This window comes from Lepisma saccharinum, chromosome 29 (assembly GCF_977018435.1).
Source record: "Lepisma saccharinum chromosome 29, izLepSacc3.1, whole genome shotgun sequence".
In the NCBI taxonomy this organism is placed as follows: domain Eukaryota; kingdom Metazoa; phylum Arthropoda; class Insecta; order Zygentoma; family Lepismatidae; genus Lepisma; species Lepisma saccharinum.
The window spans coordinates 27,634,781-27,658,936 of NC_139257.1; the positions used below are offsets into that span (position 1 = coordinate 27,634,781).

The 24,156-nt window shown below is 37.4% G+C and overlaps 2 protein-coding genes across 2 annotated transcripts in view; both read left to right on the plus strand.

Moving 5' to 3' along the window:
- The first annotated feature begins 2,525 nt into the window (after positions 1-2,525).
- LOC145981635 (venom serine carboxypeptidase-like) lies at positions 2,526-11,946 on the plus strand. Its single transcript, XM_083115022.1, has 6 exons — positions 2,526-2,859; positions 4,071-4,238; positions 4,956-5,099; positions 6,330-6,404; positions 8,481-8,647; positions 11,214-11,946. Exons 1-6 carry the CDS (start codon positions 2,529-2,531, stop codon positions 11,781-11,783), a joined length of 1,455 nt encoding a protein of 484 aa, XP_082971148.1. The 5' UTR covers positions 2,526-2,528; the 3' UTR covers positions 11,784-11,946.
- A 4,374-nt stretch (positions 11,947-16,320) lies between these two features.
- Positions 16,321-24,156, plus strand: part of LOC145981449 (venom serine carboxypeptidase-like) — a 73,989-nt gene continuing 66,153 nt past the window's right edge. The window contains exons 1-3 of the mRNA XM_083114681.1: positions 16,321-16,632; positions 18,483-18,666; positions 19,718-19,861. Of these exons, the coding sequence (XP_082970807.1) occupies positions 16,321-16,632; positions 18,483-18,666; positions 19,718-19,861 (640 nt within the window). The remainder of the gene's footprint in view (positions 16,633-18,482; positions 18,667-19,717; positions 19,862-24,156) is intronic.

Below are 24,156 nucleotides of genomic sequence, written 5' to 3' on the forward strand. Positions count from 1 at the left end.
CACACACTTCTATGCACAATACACAGAATGACACATATTAAATGGAAAAGCAGAGTTACAAAACATGCAAATAAACACAAACTTTCAAACATCTAATTTTAAAATGTGTTTTAAACAAGTCTGAATTTTTTTTTTGAAAACACTCTTATAGTGCTACAGTACTATATTTTGCTCTGCAGTTTACACGAACACACGAGAAGAGCGCTGTGCAACATATACGGCGATGTTTAAACTTTGGTTTTTAGTTTGCTTTGAATATTAATTTAGTATCTACTATTTGGGAAGAGTATCTAGACTTTCCATTTGAGGTTGAGATAGATAGATAGACAAGAAAACCAAAAAAAAAATAGAAAGAAAGAGAGAGAGGGGGAGAAATTGGGGGAGATATTAAGAGAACGTGAGAGACAAAGAGAGAAAGCGATAGATGGGGTCAAAGAGGGAAATAAGACTAATAAGTCGAATAGGAAAAAGGGGAGGGAGAAAGTGTGATCTCAGTGATGAAACGCACTAATCAAACAGGGAACGCAAGCCTAATCCCGAAGGAAGTGAATCTTTAGACCACTTTTGATTAAAAGTGTTACCAGATACTGTTGTAGGCCTCCCCGATTGCGCAGTGGTAGCGTCGTCGCCTTGTAATCAAGGGGTCCCGGGTTCGATACCCGGTGGAGGCACATAGTGGTTCGGATTCCACTTTACACTGTAGGTCCAGTCCCGATTAGCCTTACTGTGCATAAAGTGGACTTAAAACACCAACTCAAACCAACTCAAACCAAAACCAAACACTGTTTCTTCTTGTTCCCATATGTTGAAACCTACTCAGTTCATTCTAGTCGACAGACACATGATCTTGCACACATTAAAAGAATTCGCCTAGTAACCCCACCTCCTTTTTACTTGAAGACAACGACCAATTCAATACTCATTATGAAGCTTACCGTAGAAAGATACAGGTATCTGGCAAAGAATCTATCTGTGTGCAGATAAAATGAACTAAGTAAATACATTTCTACGAAAAAAATGTAAAAAATTATGACATGCATTAAGCTGGCCTTCAAAGTACGTATTGTTTCCAAATTATCGCTGGGCAAGAACGAAAATTGCGGTGACGGTCCTTACGTCAGCAGAGAAAAAAACTTACACATCCATTCCTTAAGGACATCAAGAAAGTTCAAATAGGGGAAAACGTTGGAGATCCATTGATTCTAACTCCACTGATAGAAGCTGGCAACATTGAAAAGTTCACAAATTGTCCCTAGTCGGAAATGTGGCTACCTCACTCTGAATCAATTGTTCAATTCGAATCTCTGCTCAATTCAATTTTACTGTTCCACACCACAAAGATATAACAGCGACATAGCAGCTCAGATGAGTGGCCGTGGTCACAGGTAGGAAAGTCTTCAACTAGTCAGTTGTAGATGATTGACCCTCTCAGCATCACTTCCACTCACCGAATTATATTAGAATACCAGCATTTGAACTCAATTAAGCAACAATGGACTAAATTTCCACTATGAGCTCCCCAATGCTGCACAACAAACAGAACCACATTGCATCCACCAACTCACCATCTTCACACAACCTTCCTGAGACAGGTGTTACAAGACACACCCATCAGTCCACAACCATCCAGACACCCACAGGTCTAGGAGAAAAGAAAAACTGTTAAGCCTCTCAAGCTTTACCATTTGTAATTTTAAGCAGTATGTTTAGGTTATAATTTCAATCCTTAGGTCATACTTTATTTATCTTAGGACATAAATGCATGTATACAGGGTGATTCAGAATTCCTATTACACACTTGTCGGACGTAAAGGGAAAAGTGTGCTGGTGCGCCATCATGTTGGAACCACATGTGCTGCGTAAAGAGATTGTAAACAGGGGACGTTGGGAGCAGCACACATAACATCAGGTGACTGAAGAGGTCGCCCTCCGTCAATGTGGGTTGCCTACCGTGAAGCGGGAGATGTGAAATTATGTGATCTTGTCATCTGTGTAGCACCAAAACAGTATGTTTCCGGACATGGGTTCCTTATCAAAACTTGATCTACTAAGTCCCCTCTGCAATACCTAGAAGTATGCAATAGGAACTCTGAATCACCCTGTATATTTATAACATTGGGCTCGTAGAAAGACGAGCCCAGGTGACCATATCTCTAAGGGTGAGATATAGAAATATGGAAAACCCTAAATGATGAATTGATAACTTTTGCTTTTTAAACTATTGTGTATCAAAGGAAAGATCAAGACATTTCTATTGATATAAGTCAGCAGATAAAAAAAAAAACAGTAACTCATCCAGACATCAAATTATATTAGTATTTACAACCCATCTGCACGAAATCTTTCCAACTACATACAATGAAAACCGACGATAAATAACAGCTTCTCTGAAGTACCTTGTGTAACAATGAACGATGACAAATCAATTGTGAAAGGCATTTTTTATTTCAACAAATGTCAAGTGGTCCGATAACAGGGGTAAATAAATATAGTGAGCCGCAAGACAAGAACGTCTGTCTCAATCAGCCATGCTCACTGTGCAGAGATTCGTGATTCTTTTGTTGTCCCTCGCCGCTGTCCAGTGCTTGAATGTCCGGGACAGGCCAGAGAGGAGGAAGTACCTCCGGGACGCTCAACCAATATGGAAGCCGCGTCCTGTAGGGAGAGACGCTGGCGATCCCCTCTTCCTGACTCCACTGATCGAGGCTGGGAACATAGAAGAGGCAAAGAGTCAGTCTCTGGTTGGTGATTTGGGGGTAGATGGCGTTCCCAGCTATTCTGGATACCTCACAGTTAATCCTGACTACAACTCTAATCTCTTCTTTTGGTTTTTCCCTGCACAGGTAAGTAAAAATGACAGTACTTGCAGCGTAATATTTTAAATACGTAAACTGTTTATTTCCTTAAGATGAACAACAATAATGTCTGACTGACACATACCAGGATTATCGAAGCTTTTCTTTATTACATTACAGGCAAAGTATTTCACAGTGATAAGTCCGAGAGCATATAAAAGTTGCATGATGTAGCGTTAGTGATTGAAAAACTGCCGTTTGTAGATTAGTTAAGTTGACGTTTATTTGACGATGTGAATGCGATTTTCACAATGCACGGTTACAATTGCTACAGATTGACGTGATATTTATGTCAGTGATGTCGAGACTTTCGTTTTATCATTAAACTGTTGAAGTTACAATATTCATATGATAAGGTAGCCAAGTGATGTCTGTTAAAAATGAAACCGACTGTATTTTATTGTAGGTGTGTATCAAACATGAAACAATCGCTACAGAAGAGCTTGAGTTGATAAAGTTTAAAATCTGTTAAAAGATAACAATCAAGAAACCGCAATCATAGATTGAGTGATTGAAAATTATAATGGGTGCCTCACCACTGGGAATATTTGCACTGGCATAATTTCAACTGGCATTTGCAAGTAGCTAGATGATTCGATAAACATTTTGGTTCCTTGATTTAATTAACATCAGTTATTTGTCCAATGGTGGCACTGGCGTACGCAAGGGAGAACTGATGGAGCTAAAGCCCAACCCGAGATTTTGATATTAAAATTTTCAACTTAAATTCATCAGTAAAGAACACTGAAAAATATGCAACCCTCCCCCCATAAAATGACTCCAGATTACCAGACTACAATTCGAGCCCCCTCGTTAAAAAAAATCCAGCGTAAGCTAGTGAATGGGGGCAACTGTGCCTGGGAAGTGCAAGGACAATACAGAAATGGAAAGGCTGCCACTGAACTCCCCCCCCCCCATTGTGTTAACAAGTATAGCCATTTCTATGAATTTTATGTTTGTAATTAAGACCTTCAAAATACCATTACAAACTGGCCTCCACTGGGAGTACGGAAGGCAGTTATTAAAAATTACTGGGAGTACAAATTTGATTAGGGTGGTGATATGGGTGCCACATTTTCTTTCAGGGGGAGCGCTGGTCAAGTTGTTTTAAAATATTTTGACCAAACTATTGTGTGTAACTAATGAAAATGACAGTATCGTTTGAACATATCATAATGGGCTCCTTTATTTGTTTTCAGACTAACTGGGAGTCAGCCCCCGTTCTCCTGTGGTTGCAGGGGGGCCCTGGCTCCTCCTCCCTCTACGCCCTGTTTTGGGAAAATGGTCCGTTCAAGGTGACAGCAAACATGACGCTAGTTCCCAACGAGTATTCTTGGCATATATCGCACAATGTGATATACATTGACCAGCCAGTAGGAACGGGTAAGTTTATTCATTTAAGAAGATTCCTTTTTTTTATTCGCTTCATTTTGATTCGTTGATTGATTTGGTTTATTTTACTTCGATTTCTGCCAATTTTGGGGTAATGTCCAAGATGAGGATGAGTGATGATGTGATGAAATTGATGAAGGGAAACTTACAAGGAACAGCCATGCGCAGGTATTCGAACCAATGACCCCAGGTGTCATAGCGCGCTGTGCTAACAACTCCGCCAGGGAAGTTTGCTACACTTCATTTTGATCATTATGACGTTAGAATCCTCTGCATGGGTCGGCAATTAAATTGAACCAATCCATCGGACACCTTATCAATTGACATCGTTCAAGTTACAAAAAGAACAGAAAGCTTATTTTTATTGCTTGTAACAGAGATAAACTCCACTTAATATTCGAACACGAAAACCAAAGTAAAAACTGCATTAAATCGAAAAAGTATACAATACATTTAAACCAAAGAATAAATGGTTCAATAGGTTTCAAAATTTCAAAACTTCAAGTTTTATTTGAGAGATCACACAATATAAACGTTATGACTAAAAGTTTCCCCTAGCATGTACAAAATAATATATTTTTTTGAAAATAGTTAAAATACATTTCTAGAGAGCGCTTTAAGATAGATAGTTCGCCACCTTCTTAAATATGCTGCTGAGGGAATTTTTTTGCATTTTACAGCGACTCTGAAATTACTTGTATATTACAGGTTACAGTTTTGCGGATCTTGAAGGCTATGTCACCAACCAAGTTGAAGTGGGAAGAGATATTTATTCTGCATTGATCCAGTTCTTCACCATGTTCCCAGAATTACAGGAGAATGATTTCTTTGTCACTGGAGAGTCATACGGAGGTAACTGTCACATACGTATCAAATACTTTCCTTTCCATATTTTCCAATGTTCAGCTATGTTTAAGTGGAACTCTCATTGTGCATTTTGCATTCCCTTTTGGAAAAAAATCAATATGTCAGTAATTGTGACAGTTTTTCTGTCGTCTGCACATGAAAGGACCCATGGAGATACCGTATAGTTAGTATTTGGTAGATTTGTTAACACACCAAATTTTGTCTTTGTATGTCTTCTAGTTTCTGAGATATCCATACTTAAAGCAGAAGATAACGTCTGACGTACTCAAAATCTACATTAAAATGTACTGCTTTGTCCAATGTCCTTTGTCAGCAGGAGACGGAAAAAGAGTTTCCTTCTGTGCCGTATGCAAGAGCTCTTGCACTGTTCTACTTTGCTTTTTCATATTCCTTAAGGTCTTTCAAAAGCTCCGGAAGTGAATTATTGTTTTTTGTATATTTCCCTTATAAATTCCGGTTGAAGACCTGCGTTTATATATTTAAGCTGCTTATTCACAGCCATGTTAGGGTCCATCTTAAACAAGAGGGTCTGCTTATCCCTAACGTAAGATGATACCGGTTCATCGTCCCTGTGGAACCGATATCTGATCTGCTCCTCGATCTGCAGCTGATCAAGGGAGCCTGTGAATTCTTCAATGAGCTTTTTCTTGACGTCCTCATAGCTGACTAAATTGACGCCTGGTTGCTGGCTAATTGCATTAAACCAACGGAGGGCTGCCCCACATAACAACGCCGGGAACATTTGTCGTTTTTTCGTCTCCTCCCAATTATTCAAAATCGCCGCACTTTTGAAACGATCTATGAATTTAGTAACATCCTCCCCCGAGGCACCCTGAAACTGAATGCTCTCGAAAAGGAGGGGATGAACAAAAGGTATTTGAGCCATGGTGGGTGGGTCCATAAGAACTGTGGGACGATTATCAATTTGAAAATTAGCCTGCGCGCGTGCGCGACTTCTAGTTAAAGGAGGACTTCTGATTGGGGTGGATGAGGCACAAGGTAGGCCCTCCACATCAAAAGACGGACCAACAGCATTATTGGCGAGAATGATGAGCCTATCCAATGTAGTATCAAGCTCGTCCTCCAAGTCATTAAATGACATATATTCATGATGTAAAAGGTGGAAAAATATTATTTTCAAATCAGTACTTCATGGTTGAATATAATTAATTAAGAATAATTATATGTACTTATTCAAACATTTCTCTTCCTCAGGAAAGTATGTGCCAGCCATCAGCTACACTATACACCAAAACAACCCAACAGCAGATTTGAAGATCAATTTGAAAGGTAAGCAATTCTTAGTTGAAAAAATCTTACACATTTTAACACATACTAAAGCTGGAGCCATGAAAATAGTCCAGTCCGCCTACAGTGTTGCCAATAAGCAATAATTTCAACCGACGAAATCAACCGCATACGTACCCCAACAGCGAAAGGAACAATAAGCGAATTGTCCACCACCATCTTCATTCTGTGTGTATTACACAATGTAATGACAATTAATTGAAATAATGACGTCAATAAACACAGAACAATGTCTGCCTCGAATAAACATAGTTTCATTCCTTAAAACAACACAGGATGTAGAATATAAAAGTAATGAAAATTGTGGTGGACAATTATCCTGCCATTATCTTTGCCATTGACTGTACAGAGAGCAAAATCAAGATCCCTAGCTCGACACCCTTTTCAGGGATAAGGCTTGTCTAGTGGCTATTCATTAGTAACTGGTAAAGTTATTTGAAGAAAATAGTCCAAAGTATTAATTTGTAGCGTATTTTGTGGTTAGCGTACAAACAGCATTACAAAAGAAAAAGAACGAACAAGAAAAAAAATCCAACGTCCTTGCAGTCGAGACTGTTCACACAGAATACTCCGTGGTTCACACATACTACTCACCAACAGTCATAAGTCCTACACTCAGCCACCAAGTGGCAGCACCAATCAAATACACATCATGCAATGCAGTGTTTCTGTAATTCTTAACACTTAACAGTAACATGTGGTCAGCATATCAAGAATCATGGTTGATTTGACGTGACATTCTACACCGCTTAGACTCGAGTGATATTGTGATTTTAAGAAAGAAATGAAGTTTATTATTGTGAGGGGCCGCCACTGGTAAGAGACCTCTAGCCAATAGTAAATTAATCCTCCATCGTATCACTCAAGTAGCTTACATGAGGTATTTTTAGGATTATTTATAGTAGCAAGGATAGGGAATGAGATAGATACAGAAATAAGAGAGAGAAGGTGGTACACAGAGATAGGAAAACAGAATATAAAGACAGAGCTATGTAGAAGAAGAAAATAGAGAGTTATACAGAACGCGAGAAGAAAGAGTTTTATAGAAGGAGAAAGGAACGAGGCATATCATAGGAGGATAAGAGACGCGTATAGAGGACAAGGGCGGCACCATGTGGGTTCGAAGGAAGGCGCACCCCTTAATTATCTTCCGCACCCCCTATCCAAAACCTATTTTCAGCCGAAAATACTGTTATAACTCTTCACAGACAAAAAGCTTAGAATAACAAAGAAATAATTTCTGGCAACTAAAAAATTGTTTAAACAGGCGGTAAACAAATTACATGATTATTCATTGTGCATATTTGCTTACCAAACATGTTTTCCTCTTAATTCACCCGAAAGCACTTATAACCTTCAGAGTGTCATTATGTAATTTTACTTTGGAGTGAAAAGGCTTTATTTTATGAGAGGGACGATAATACTTATGAATATCATGTCGTGATACTGAGCGTAAGTACTGAAGACTATTATTGTATCTATTACAGGTAAGCCAATGATACTAACTTGTAAGGGAAGCCGCATTTACTTCTCTGTACGCACATGTTGTGATCAAGACAAGCAAGAAAAATTAATGAAGCAATTTTCAGTTTCACTGGCATATTTTCATAGAAGCCTCCTAAACTTACTTTGGTATTTGATGTAATGGCTAAAGCACACATGCATGTTTAATTTTGTCTCTATTTTCAATATTGCAGTCCCTAAATTTCATTCCGCACCCCTAGATGATTGATCCTGGCGCCACCGCTGATAGAGGATGAAGGAAGTTAAGAAAAGGGAAGAGAGAAACATAGAAAAAGAAACAGCGAAAGAAAGATAGAGCAAGAATGAAAGACAAATAGAAAATAGAGAGAGAGAGAGAGAGTTGTGTGTGTTTTAGCAGCCATGCACACCGAAGCAAAGTCCGCATGAAAATATTTCGTTGTGAAAGCATCTTGGTCGTCCAACTGTAATATCCGTTCTGAGGAAAATGATTTTTTTTAGACCTACATAAAAATTCCCTGTATACTGACAAATTTCTCTGTGTTGGAAGTTTTTAATATATTTTTCACCTTGCAGGATTGGCTATTGGCAATGGATTCAGCGACCCCGTCAACATTCTTTATTACAGCGAGCTCCTTTACCAAATCGGACTCATAGACGGGAATACTAGAGATGCTATGGCAACCACAGAGGGTCAAGGGCGAGATGCTATTGCCAGTGAACAATGGGAGGACGCTTTCAGTGTAAGTACACACATCCAGTACACAAGGAGTACAGCAATGGAAAGCAATACTTGAACACGAAATCTTGACTTACGACTTATGCTCGCTTCTGATTGGCTATGCTGCGCAAGATGTTAAGAAAATTAGAATGGATTCTAGCTGTGAAATATGCTATGGCATTAAACTGATATAAAATTATTTTCACTTAAAACGATAGCATTTCAAACGTAGCAGAAATATTTAACTTATATGGGTCGGATGGTAGGCATATGGTATGGCGGCAAAGAAATACAGAGTTGGAGCCGCGAAACTTGATCCCAACTGTCAAACACGGTGTTGGTTCACTCTTAGTATGGGGTTGTGTGAGTGCTGCTGGGGTCGGCAAGTTGCATTCCATAGAGGGGACGATGGATCAGTACATGTACATTGATATATTGAAGAATAATTTGAGCTCAAATGAACTTGGGTAATGATTACCTGTTTCAACAGGACAACGATCCTAATACAAAATTGTGGCTGTTATATAACACCCCAAAACAACATCAGACACCCGATGAATCCCCAGATCTGAACCCCATAGAAAATTTATGGAGTATATTAGAGAAAGAGATAAGGAAAATAAATATATCCAGCAAATCCGACCTAAAATTAGTATTACAGGAAGAATGGAACGCCATTTCACCTCAGATTACTGCAGATCTGGTAAAATCTGTACCAGACAGGCTCCAGGCAGTGATTCGTGCCAAAGCAAATCCAACAAAATATTAAATGCTTATGTTTTTTGAAGAAAATATTGACAAGAATGGCAAGTGTCCAAATACTTCTTGCGTTCAAAATATGTGATATTTTCGTTATTATTGTTTATAGATGGTTTCTTTTTTACATTTTGTATTTTCCTGTTGTGTCAGATAAACAGGTATATGAGGTAGAATGATGTGGTTTATATTCCACTCGCCTACCTGCACCCACAACCCTGAGCGCATCCCCTGTTTACGTTCCATCAATGGTGTCCAAACACTTTTTGCACTCAATGAATGTTCATCCATTTCTCTGTTTCAATGACACTAGATATGGCGCAGTGGTAGCGTCGTCGCCTTGTAATCAAGAGGTCCCGGGTTCGATACCCGGTGGAGGCACAAGTGGTTCGGATCCCACTTTAAACTGTAGGTCCAGTCCCAATTAGCCTTACTGTGCATAAAGTGGACTTAAAACAACAAATCAACCAACCAACCATCAATGACACTAGCTTAACCGCGGCCTATTTATATTTCACTTTCTGTTCCACAAGCAAACATTTGTCTGTTCCCATTACAGATAGACACATCAGTCCACCACTACATTGATTGATTGATTGATTGAAAATGTTTTGGGTGCGTCGGCACTTAAGGCCATTTTGCAACCTTCCGTGTATACGGGGAAACATCCCCTTATCTCCAACACTACCTTGAAACGAATCCGTACCATCAACAGCAAATTAAATACAAGAAAAAAGATTTTCTCAACGAAAAATGAGTTGGCAATGCTGCGAACACCGAGGCATTCGTGATAAGACGCTTGAGGGGCCTCAAGCAAAGTTTTCTCAACGCACAACTTCAGTACCGAACGTCATGTCGATTGGCAACTTTCTGGATCATGTTGTCTGTCTACCTCTGCACAGTTCTCCCCAAATGCCTATCTGAAAATGATCTGGTGTTCACTTTTTTTTTGCCAACGTAGTTCTGACATTGCAGTAATCTTACAATATATTTTTGTTCTTATTTTGCTTTCTTTTTACTATGACACATTTATAATTTATCGCAACTATGAGGATGGATGATAATTAGATTAAATCGAAATGGAAACACTGTAGAGATAGAACTCCATGCCGAGACCAGGCCTCGAACTCGGAAGCAAGAGCGGGGAAGTTTAGTCACATCGTTCTAACTCTGGGCCACGAGTTAGCTTATAATTATTTGTAATTGCTAAGGAGTATTTCATCGTATATTCATACCTAATATCTGTTTCTGGACACTTAATTTATGAGTGGTATTAGATCCAAAATGTGTTCGTCGGGGAAAATCCGCTTTTTGTTTGACGGGGCGTTTGGGGAGACACATCTCGTTCATATCCGAGAAACAATTAGAGTAAAAATTTACATGTGTGAAAGTTTGAGAAATGTATGAATGACGGGAAATACTACCAAATAGGTGTATTCCTTTTTTTAAAAAATGCCGGCCTGGATATTGTTTTTTTGTGTGCTTTTATCATATCATGACTCATCCTCATCGTCGTGATTCTTTCAACCAGAGGTGGTCACCCTCGTGAGGTCAGACAATAAAGTCACAAAATGTTTACTTTATGCTTGTATTAGGTTATTCTTCCGTTCTTTATTATGTGCGTAGACTTTTATTACGTTCGTTTTTTCCTGCCTTTCTTTATGTTCGCGATTATTATCGCTCTTTATAATTGTGCTGTTATTTTTCTTCACATGATATCCTGTTCGCTGTTTCGTTATATGCCACTTTTTTTTCACCATGTTTCTCTAGTTGCGGATTCTCTTTCATGCCTACAATAACATGATATTCGTTATTCACCTTTTTCATTTCAGGCTTGGAACGAAGTATTGAACCAATTCGGGTACGCATCGGGCTTTGAAAACCTGTACAATTTCCTGTATGTGGTGGAGGCACCTGAAGGCAATTATTATTACGATTACGTCCAGTTACCGGAAGTCAGAACTGCAATCCATGTCGGTAACCAGTCCTATGACAATGGCGGCGTAGTGTATGACAACCTTATAATTGACTTTATGCAGTCGGTGAAGCCCTGGGTTGAAGTTCTCGCAGACAACTACAGAGTCATGTACTACAGCGGACAGCTGGATATAATCTGTGCCTATCCTCTGACGGAGAGGTACTACCAGACTCTCAACTTCAGCGCTGCTGAGGAATACAGGAACGCCGAGCGCTCCATCTGGTACGTGGGAGAGGAACTAGCTGGATACGTGAAGTCTGGTGGTAACTTCAGTGAGGTTCTGGTACGGAATGCTGGTCACATGGTGCCTTCCGATCAGCCAGTGTGGGCACTCGATCTGATCACCAAGTTTGTCAACAATCAGCCTCTTGCTCTTGAAGGCGCTCCCAAGGTTTCAGAGAAAGTTATTTTCAGATTGTTGTAATTAGATCTGCGGCAGATGGAGCTGCATCTGTCAACTTCAAGACAGGATAAATTTCCAAATCAAGTGTAAAAAATAAATACCAGTATTTTCGTGAACAATTTCAAGTTTTTGTTTCTCTTTTCCTTCCTGTGTACGTACCTCCGACTATTCATCTCTACATTTTCATCTCTCTATTGAACCTAGGCCTCTTTTAAATTAAGCTCCCAATTTTCCTAATTTTAAGTTTTTGTTCCCCAACTTCATAATCTTTATACCTATCAATCCTGGCACTCTAGTAGTTGTGTTAACCATCATTAGCTCAGTTTTCCTGTATAGAACAACATCGGATAGATGATGAAGTATATAATCGACTGCTATAAAAAGAATGCAATCCCCTGATGAAGTTATGGGACACGATACTGATTTCGTAACTATGTTTAAACTAATCTTAAACAAATCAGTAAATTGTCGAGGGAAAAAGAACTCTTCGGCAGTTCCTACAGCCCCGATGATAACGGATGACGTAATTTGTGTATAGACATTGGTTCAGACACCAGTAAAGAAACAACCAATGAGAGAAAGCTAAGTCTCGCGCTATCAGACTCTCGAGTCATGTTCTTAAAACAATTATGTCATGTAGCACTTCCATTTAACTTCTGTTACCAAAACGTACTCCAAAGTTAGTTTACAAGCCAATTTTAATGTGGAGGAATCTTGGTCTTGGATCTATCTACAATTTGAAGAGAGATCTGAAGGACTACGTTGTGCCTCCATCGAGAAAACTCCTCCGGGACCCTCGATTACCAACAAATGAGTTATCTTTGTTAGTTTACTTCTACCATTCTTAAAGTGTGCTTCTACTCGTTCGAGTATTATCTTTTAACTTATAACTTTGCCTGTAGGTTATGCACTAAGCACTTGTTTCTGGCAATTAAGCTGCCAAGGCTCCTTGAAAAACCTTTCAAAACTCTAGCTGATAAGGTGATCGCCAGAGATTTATTTTTTACTCCTCCATAGAATTTGTTGCTCACTATGTTGACAGATGACAGACGAAGTAGGAGAAATGGCAGTGAGAAGGAATTTAGATGATTAAGTCAACAATTAATTATTTCATTACATTACTTGGAAGGATTTTTGAAAAAAATATTTATGGTCAATTACAATAATGCTACTTTCGTCACATTCTAAGCATGTTTAAAAATTTATGGAAAAAGAACATATTTTGATAGATTTTGAAAGTAGAAAAATAAAGGCACCCACCACTACAATAAATATAATGAATAATAATAATGCTGTTTTTAATAGGTGTACATTTTAAATAAATACACTGAGAATGTTTTAAAAAATATATTATGTATTTATTGTAAACGGTTTAATTATAATAAGAAATAAATTAGTATTCCTTGATTAACATCATATAATGTTATGTTAAAAAATCTTCAAAGCTAGGCGCCAGCTCTGAATATCAGGCGCCAGGAAACCACCTACTAGCAATTGTGCATACTACAGTATGTTTCAAAAGTCGGGCAATCCAAACTTTAAAATCATGAAAATCGTAAGAGATATTCACACCGGGTTTTTGCACTAAGCTAATCCTGTAGGCTATCACTGGGTTCATAAATTTATGTTAGTATTTATCTAAATAATAGCAATTACATTATTTTAAAAGAACATTGTTAATTTGCTACAACACATCTGAGAACTGATTTTCCACAATAAATATCAACTCTTAAAAAATTTCTGGCATCATCTGTTGGTGTTTGACTGGTTGTAAAACAGTTGCTTTGTGAGGTACAGCAGAAGCAGGGCATCTTTATTGGATAACCTCTTGCACATGAGTGTAAGAATGAGTAGTAAAATACTCTTCAGCGATGCACACGCACTGCTCCAACGATTACACCATACTGAATCAATTTAAAAAAACAGGCACAGTGAGCGAAGAGAATTAATGTAACCAGGGCAGCCTAGGATTCTCTCAAAAGAGTCCAATTTTTCGTCTACGATAACACCTACATCTTTTTTGGTCGCAACTGCAGTAATATAATTGTTTTCGAGAACTTAATGTGTGTGTGTTTTGTTCTTTTTTAAAGAAACTGTTAGGGAGGAACATTTCTGTGGTTGTAGATTCCACTGGGTACACCTTGTAAGTAGATCAGAAAGAGCATTCTGGAGGATCGCAGCATCTTGTTTGGTTGAGATTTCTTTTAAAAGCTTACAGTCGTCAGCAAACATGAGTATATTTACAGGAAGTGCGAAAAGTCTTTGAGGGAGATCGTCCATGTGTAGGATGAACAATAAAGGACACAAGACAATCCCTTGTGGCACCTCAGACAAGACAGGAAGAAAGGCAGAAGACACGCCTGAAAGAGAAACATGCTGAGTTTGCGAGTGTAGGTAATCCTGATTTAGGAGAGAAATTTGCCATGTATGTTAAATCTGGTTCGTAATTTGTGAATAAGAAGAGCGTGGTTTATTTTGTCAAAGGCTTTTGAAATGTCCAAATATATTACATCTAGCTGGGAATTTTCGGAAATAGCCTTAGAGGCATGTGAAAGGAGAACTGAAAGATTAGTCTAGCAAGAGCCACTTGGAAGAAAACCGTGTTGGGCAGTTAATCTGTCCTTAATGATTTTCTCACATATTATAGACAATGGTGATAGGAGTGAGATGTATATGATGTGGCACTATTTTTATCGCCTAATTTGTAAATGGATACAACGTTGGCTTTCTTGAACATCTGAGAAAACAGACCTTCAGAGAAGCAGATATCTAGCAAAAGAGAGAGAGAGAGAGAGAGAGAGAGAGGATGAGCCAACGAGTCAGCAGTGCTACGGAGGAAAATTTTGGGAATTCGATCTGGACCTAAAGAGCAGTGTATGGGTAATAAGGCAAGGAGAGATTTAACTTCTTGAGAAGTGGTTTTGATGGTGGAGAGAGAGTGTGAACAAACAGACTGCACGTCAGGGAGCGGGTTGGTAGTACAGGGTGTCCCACGAACGGCGCAACTGGGAATTAAGAGTGGCGTTACTTTGTAACCGAAACCTGTACATACACCAAATGTTAGCCCTGTCCAAGTAGATATTTTTAAACATAGAAACAACAAACGGGGTGCAGTGTTGTTCATGCAGTGTTGCCAAATGTAAGTGAAAGTGTATATTTATTTTTCCACAAAGCATGGAAAATTGCATGTCAAACATTCGTACGGAAATTTGGACGTCAATTTCCACCTTGGGTAGGTGGACTATTTCGCCATCTATAGTTCAGAGAAGAAAACCGATCGTTTTCGCGTATAGCCTATCCTGAAATGCCTCGTAAAGGCGTACCGGTCCAAATGGGTGTTTTAAAAAAATTATGAGGTACAGTGGCAACACTGTTGATGTTTGAAGGCAACAAAAGGTGTGTTTAGTGATGGTCTATGACATGGAAATACTGGAAATAGGAAAAAACGAAAATGAAAATTTAGTGATGGTCTATGACATGGAAATACTGGAAACAGGAAAAAAGGAAAATTTTCATTCTTTTTTTCCTGTTTCCAGTATTTCCATGTCATAGACCATCACTAAATTTTCATTTTCTTTTTTTCCTATTTCCAGTATTTCCATGTCATAGACCATCACTAAACACACCTTTTGTTGCCTTCAAACATCAACAGTGTTGCCACTGTACCTCATAATTTTTTTAAAACACCCATTTGGACCGGTACGCCTTTACGAGGCATTTCAGGATTGGCTATTCGCGAAAACGATCGGTTTTCTTCTCTGAACTATAGATGGCGAAATAGTCCACCTACCCAAGGTGGAAATTGACGTCCAAATTTCCGTACGAATGTTTGACATGCAATTTTCCATGCTTTGTGGAAAAATAAATATACACTTTCACTTACATTTGGCAACACTGCATGAATAACACTGCACCCCGTTTGTTGTTTCTATGTTTAAAAATATCTACTTGGACAGGACTAACATTTGGTGTATGACTTATGTATGTACAGGTTTCGGTTACTAAGTAACGCCACTCTTAATTCCCATTTGCGCCGTTCGTGGGACACCCAGGAGGTGAAGTTTTCGTGAAAGAAATTATTGAATAAATGCACCCTTCTTTCTCCACAGGCGGTTTTGAACATAACAAAACTCTGTTGCTTTCTGTTTTCGTATGCTATCTTATACGATTGCATAATTCAATTGACCGGTGTATTTCCTTGCACACATTAAAAGGCAGTCCCCAAGTGTTTTATCAACTTTTACTTCGCCACTTAGAGAGACAATCACCAATGGAAAAGTAAGGCTGAAGAGATGTACTGCAAAAAAGATATACGTGTTTGATATTAAATCTCTTTGTGTGTAGAGATAATCAACAAAGTATGTACTTTGGGCGCAAAGAAAAATGTATAAGAAAGTATGACGTGCATTTAATCTGACCTTCAAAGTAGTTTTTTTTCCTCAGTATCATTGGGTAAGAATTCAAAACCCTACTCTACCTTTCACATGTTAAATATACAGATAAGAATGAGATGTACATTTAAAAACAATTAAACCTTATAGACGCCATTTGCTTCATGATGTTGAGTTCAAGGAGTTGTGTGTTACTTCTATTTGTGGTGAACGGTATACGGTGTGCAGATCGACACAGAGGTAGAATCAAACATCCTTTTCATCCATTCCACAAGGACACCAAGATAGTTCCAGTACAGGATGATGTTGGAGATCCACTGATTCTAACTCCCCTGATAGAATCTGGCAACATTGTAGAAGCTCGCAACTTGTCCCTGGTGGGAGATCTTGGAATTGACGGAGTACTCAGCTACTCAGGGTATCTCACTGTCAATCCAGAGTTCAATTCGAATCTTTTCTTCTGGTTCTTTCCTGCACAAGTATGGTTTTCTTTCTTTTTAGTATATATTCTAATCTTGCTTTACTTTTGTTTTCATTCATTTGTGCTTCTCTGCCATTCACGTGAAAGTTTCTTCCCCTGTTTGGTAGGTTTTTTTTTGTCCAAAGGTCTACACATATACATTCTTCTATTAACGGTTTGTTTTGCCATGCTATTCTCACTTTAACTTCCTGACTGCGGCTCATCTCAGTATTTATGATATATCCCTGCTATCTGAAGCTGTTAATTTCTTCTTTTCCTATCATTCATATTTCTTGATATAAGTTTCTCGTTACATTGTCTTATTTCCCCTAATGATATACTCTTTAAAATATCTATCCATTTTATTTCGACTGCCTTTCACTGGAAGTTTCTATTTTGTCTACTCCTGTCTTTAGTTAGTTCTCTAGTGTTATTTTCTTTCAATTGCACATAATTCCTTCTTAAACTAAAGCACTCCTTTCACGATTTTGGCATTTTTGCTTTTATGTATTCTCTTCTAGTCATCAGTTTATTTGAATTACGAACTATCTTAAATATAGTAAGTGCCTGTGGATATTATTAACGTGATTATTCAATAACTTGATAATTAATTTTATGTAGTACGAAGCAGTGGCGACTCGTGGCATTTTTGGAGTGTAGGAAGAAGTTATGGTAAACTGAGGAAGGTTTGAAAACTGCGTTCAATTACAGTCGCAGAAATTGCTCGTACTATCCATTGCATTTATAATGTTACCTGCAGGTCCACGCACAATGTAGGTAAGAGGCCCTTGCCCCCTTGAACTATGACATTTTTTAATGTGAACCTATAAAAACCAACGAAAATAGTATTGACGATATATCAGATTTTGCAAGAATTTCGATTTTGTCTCCCTGTCGTGTGGATGGAGGATAATGCTGCTTAAACTCTGAAATTATGCTAAATGCTTCTAAATTGTGCTAGGATTTATTATTAACAACTTTTTTCGGATAACTGCAGTTTTTAAGTTCAATTATGCATATACTTTTCGAGTTTTGAACTCGCGTTACTTATTATTCACTACACAAAATTGTGTAGAATGGCTCAACAAACGAAATGGGTTCAGCATAGAACTTGAGACGGTTTGAGAAAATGGTTTGTTTACAGAGAACCTTCTATAGATTTACTGCCGTAAAATCTCCTCAGGAACAAAATCGACAGGATAAAGAAAAATAGAGGATGGATCGTTGCATAGTTAAAATAAAAAAAGCGTGCTGCTGTGTATGCATACTCCCTTTTATTTGAAACAAGTCCGCTGGTGAAGTATAAATAAGATTTTGACGTAATTGTATTTCTATTTCCTGAAAACCTATTCCTTTGAATTCGATTTCCCTCTCCCAGGGACTCGCCTTTGCAGATTATGCTAGATTTGACCATTATGCCAAAAGCAGAATGCTAGGGGCCAACGAAGATCAAACTGTGCTACGTTTAGTACCGTTTTGATGGGGTTGGCACACTGATTTGGGAACCTTTCGATGCTTCCTCGCTGGATCTTTAAAAACCGCACATTCTCCCTGCCCCTTTTCCACTCCTCACCCAAGACCGGCGATGTTCCTCAGCGAGCGGCAGCCAGGCCTGTGTGTCCATGGCCTTTGGGCAGCGACTGGAAGGAGCGACACCAGCCAACTCTTGGCATTATCTAACCTAGCCAATTGTACGTACATTGCGCTCATAATTTTATAACGCACATTATTATTAAACTCCAAAAAAGTAGAGAACTGGAAGAAAGTATAAATGAACTGTAGGAAGTTCCTCACATCCTACATGAAGGAATCGCCCCTGGTACGAAGAACAACAATAATTAGTATATTTATTTCTTGGACATTTTCCAGAATAACCCAGAGAATGCACATGTTATTTTGTGGCTACAGGGTGGTCCTGGATCATCATCCCTGATTGGCTTGCTTTATGAAAACGGTCAGTTTAAAATCACTGAAAACATGACTCTCGTCCATAATGAATATTCGTGGCACATATCACACAATGTAATCTACATTGATCAACCAGTAGGAACAGGTAAGATATTTCCTCTTAGACCTTGTAGGTTTATCACTGTAATTTGTTTCGTTAATTATGGAAATATTTTTGTATTTTGGCTGTTTGATAATATTTATAACAATATTTTTTAGTTTTCATGTAGTAAATGTTCAAAATTTAGTTATGTTAGGTTGTTTTTATGTAGTGTGATTCTCTCGCTAGGAAAGCCAAACATTCGTCAATAAAAGTTTTTATTTTTGTGTAATTCCATATGAAAATTGATGTTTGCTTAAAGGGCATTTCATTGTCACGGATGAGACACGCGGAATACATTTTTAATATTAAAGTGACTATTCTACTGATGGTCAAGCAAAATTTTTCTTGCAGTTTCTGTGTAATGGAATGTGAAACTAAACTGTTTATTAAACATGACTACCCTTAATTAAATATACTCTCCAAGATTTGTACGTAAAAGTGAACAATTTTGTGTCACTGGTGGGTCAGACGAAACACTGCCTCTACACTTAATAATAAGAAATTTATTTTTATTTCTGTGAATTGACAAATGATGAAAAATATTTTTTTAAGACAGAGAGAGAAGGTAATTGACCTTTTAATATTGTAGTAGAGTTGAGGGGGAAATGTCACAGTTATAGGGTTTTTTTTTAGTTACGTGTGGGACACAATAGAAAACAGAAGTAAATCAAAAAGATAAAATAAAAGAATAATATGTAAATACTTTCTACTTTCAAACTTAATTATGTATCATACTTGAATTTTTATCCAAATGACAATTTTAGATTGTTCACTCAAAAGATAGGATAAAGTTGCAGCATTGCATTTAATTTTACATATTGAGGTCCAGGAACACTTTCACATGACATGCCCCTTAACTGTATACGTTTCAAAAGAAGGTTACATCTTCTATATCCTCTGATCTTCACTGGATACTTCTCTAAAATATAATCTCCACTGCTTGTATCTCAGTTCTGCAACTCCTTTTCACAATCCATTCATAAATGTAGGCCCATAGGGAAAATACATGTGAATTGCAATTGTAGAGATTTTGGGTGTATCGTACTTCTTGTAGGCTACAGTTTCGGAGATTTGGAAGGCTACGTCACCAGCCAAGTTGAAGTAGGTAAAGATGTGCATGCCGCTTTGACCCAGTTCTTCACTCTGTTTCCAGAACTTCAGAACAACGACTTCTTTGTTACTGGAGAGTCGTATGGAGGTAAGCAGAATTTTATACTGTCATCACATTTGATAACAAATCCAGTCTCGAACTCAGATCTCGTTTTTCATGGGATTTCACGAATAACCTCCTTATCTCAAGCTCACAATAATTCATTTACATAAGAAAGATAATCAAATGTGCAATTAACCAATGTAAACGTAGTTACGAATTTATTTTTACATGTACGTGTTTACATCAGAGTTGAACGTCCAAAGATTTCTATCTATTTGCAGTGATTGATTAGCCCAAACTGTACCTCTTTTCCCCAGCGAATCTACAAGTGTGACGTCACTTTATTCTCTTGAATGTTAACATCCTAAGTTAAAGTTGACAGGTACCTCTCTACGAACGCCAGTTTCCTGTCATCAGCAAGTTAGGACTCTCCTATACGAACGCTACCTTCCCATATTCAATATTCAGGATGCTCCTATACGACGGTCACTTTCTCAATATAACATTTTGGACGAAATTAGAACCAATCCCGGTCGCTAGCTAAGGAGTGCTTCAATTGTTTTTATCCTAGCTCGTGACGTATCGTGGGAACCAATCTTCAAATCTCACGTATGAGAAGTGTGTAATGCTCTGCTTAAATGAAGATTCATGAATGAAAAAGTTCGTTCTGTGTTCATTATTCGTAACGAACATTGCAATCGAAGTTGAAATATGACAAATTCTCCTTCGCATGATTAATTTGCTTGGTATTTGATACTGAAAATTGTGAATATTTGTAGTGATGCATTTTGTAGGAACATGTCGTATTTCACAGCAGGTATGGATTAATCAACCACAGACAGAAGAAAAGTGCACAATGCCTGATCTGTCGTGCACTCTACTTCATAAAAAAATCCACACTTTTGTTGTTTCTAACACCAGGCAATTATCTTATACGAAATGTAGGACAACGGTTTTGCATTGAAGCATGCATTTCTACATGTATGTGAACCTATCAACAAGATGTGAAAGAACAGTGTTGCAATATGCATATATAAAGAACAACGAACACAAATACTCGAAACAACTGTGAGGAACAGACAAATAGAAAAGAGTTTATGCGCATACCTAATGCTAATATAAAGTAGTAAAATTTTAACAGACCTGCTACATTTTTACAAATTTAGAATGGAATTAATGTTGCTGTATTATAAATATACTGACAAATGGATTATTATAGCGTGAATGACAGACATTCGACGTCATTTGAAAATAAAAATATTCCTCTTTCGGGTAGGTTGATTGTGTTATTCTCTGTCTGATCTGTTACTCAAATCGTTGAAGATTTATATTTTGTAAAATTAGATTCCAATGTATTCTTAGCTCTTGAAGATGGAAATGTTGGTTAATTAAATAATTTAGAGCTTGTACAAAACGAAATTTCTTATTTAGGTATAATATTATTTGTTCATCTATTACATTGAAGCAGTTGTGCATTCAAGAGGTATTAAAACTATCCTGACATTTATTATTTGGCGTGACTTGCTCGGAAGCTAATATACAGTAGTTGATTTTAAGACGTTAATCCAAAGGGATGTATTGCATTCGAGTGAAAAGTTTCGGTGGCTGTTATTACTTTTAATCAAGGTGTTCTGAATTCGATTCAGAGGTTCATATCCTAATTTAAACTGTAGGTCGAATATCGAATAAAAATACGAACTTAAAAGGGGAAGAAGGTTATTCAAAATCACGTACAACTGGGAAGTGAATAGGTTTATCTAAAATTTATTTCATACACTATGATCTTGTTAACAATTTGCGAATAGACTCATCATAAATAACACAAAGACAACACTTCAATTACTGATAATATTTTTTCCAGATATTTCTATGATCCTACACAGAATACATTATTTCTGACTTGGAATAAAGGGAACGCCAATTGTGAATGTCGACATGAACGACATGTGCCATTAAAGTTTGGCTGCGCCTTTGGTCCCCGCCAACCAAGCAGTCTTTGAAATTTCTTTACTTTCAAAGATCTAAAAAATTCGGTAAAAAAATAAATCTGCTTAGAATTCCTTCTAGAACATTCAGGCGAATCTTCGTGTGATTTGATTTCCCTGGTGTCTAGAGGTTTACATAGCCAAGGAACTATTGCAAATATCTAGACAACAACAAAAGTAAACCACATGAGGGCTCACGTGAATGCTCTGGAAGGAATTCCAAGCAAATATAATTTCTCATATTTTCGGATATCGTACTTTATAAAAGTAAAGGAAACTTAGAAAACGGCTTTGTTGGCGTCGGCAAATAGTCAAGCTAAGTCGTAAGTTCTTCTCTAAATTATCACCCATTTTTTCCATAACTTAGTCATGAACTTTGTCAAAAGGTGTCAGAAAGAAAAACCTATACTTACACCTATATAAGCCTGTGGAGATTTTGTTGGAATTGGAGATTGTGAGGAGATGAGAGTAATCTCTTTTATAACTCAGTCCCGTCTCGAATTTTGAGACGAGTTGCGTCTTTTAAAACTCGACACGACAATGATTCCAAACATTTCGACACTTTTTGAGACGAGATCGACGAGAACTACTCTCTCTTTCTCTCTCTAAGAAAATCTAACGATTAATGATTCAAATAATTCGTTTACGGATATAACGGAAGAGGAAGCGTTAGGTATACAAGTCTTATTTAAATAAGGTGTTTATTGACCCTGCATTAGATTTTAAAATCATCTTAAGCGCTAGAACCTTTAGATTCCGCCATTGGTGTACACAGAGGGGAAATTTTGAGAAAATCAAAATTGTTACGCGAAAGCAGTAAATAATTCGGATAAACCAAAGTGATAAATGCAAACTCCTCTTTAAATGACACCAGATAACATTCTTGTCTTTGAATAACTCTTAAAATGAAACCCTGTTCCCTAAAATCACACCTTTATAATTTCAACCCCTCGAGAAAATCCTGCGTATGCTAGTAGATTCCGCATGTAGTCTTCTGCATTGAAATATAAACCACACACATTTTGTATGTTTTACGACATAAAGGTGTCGTATATTGACATCTTTACGTTTGCACGCACGAATCCACTGGTCACAAAGCGAAGAATCCATTGGAAAATAGCCTGTCGCCGTGGCAGATTGGTTAGCAAATCTCGCAAATTAGCCAAAATTGGCACAAAAAGCGAAGTAAAATAAAGCAAATCAATCAATCAAATCAATCAAACCTTTGGAAAATAATTGTAAGATATGTTTGTATCTTTGAACATACGACTGTCAGCAACAGCAGAAGCTAGTAGTATTATAACTTGACCATTTGCATATTAACAAAACAGCTTAGTGTATTTATAAGCACAATACAACTTTTCCCATGTGTAAAAAGTGGTTATGAATTGTTGATATGGATTGGAATACTGCTTGAATGCTGAAAAAGTCACATCAAATTTCATAATGTAATCTGGCTACAGGTAAATCACAATTTTGAAAGTCTTATATATTCAGAGAAACAATTAAGCGCTCTTTTATGATGCAACAGATATAAGTAAAAACATTAATAATGTATTTTTCCGCAGTTGAAAAATTGAGGTCTAAGGCCATTCCTTTTTAAAAATGAGGTATTAATTTCATTTACGTAATATTATATATTTTTTCACGATTCAATAACTAATCATGTTACAAATTATTCATAAATTATCACGTAATTATTTCTACCAGTTTTCACTAAAATATACATGTATTTAATTTTTTCGAATTAAGTGAATCATACGATGTTTTATGTCAATATCATGTTACGCCATACAGTTAAAGTGACGGAGATAATCAGAATCAGCAAAATACAAATATGAAAAGAAAAGGTTTCCGCTACCGGATTGGAACTTACACCCTTGAGATTATAGAGCAAAAACAATACCACTGGGCTAATTTGCCACAACAAGGTGACAATACATATATTTTCAATTGTTTTTAGGTTTGAACTAGGAATCGAAATACACTGATTTAACAACTTACATTCAATTTCAATTGATTAGAACAGCGAATATTAATTATATTTCACTTAATGATAACACTGCAAGAATTAAGAAAGATTATAATCTCAAAAGATTTCTAAAAATTAAAAGATAATTTTGGAGAGCAACGCCCAGACTATTGAATACTGCATAGCAACGCAATCAACAAACTCTGGCTATAAAAGTGGCGAAATTTCACAGAAACAAGGAAAATTGAAATTGAAATTGAATTTAAAATTTTGGGAGCGTCAGCACTTAGGCTAAAAATCGTAAAATCTTCCGACTTCTGTTAAAAGCTGAGACTGTAAATGGGCACTCAGCACACACAAGGACAAAAAACAGGACAACACAC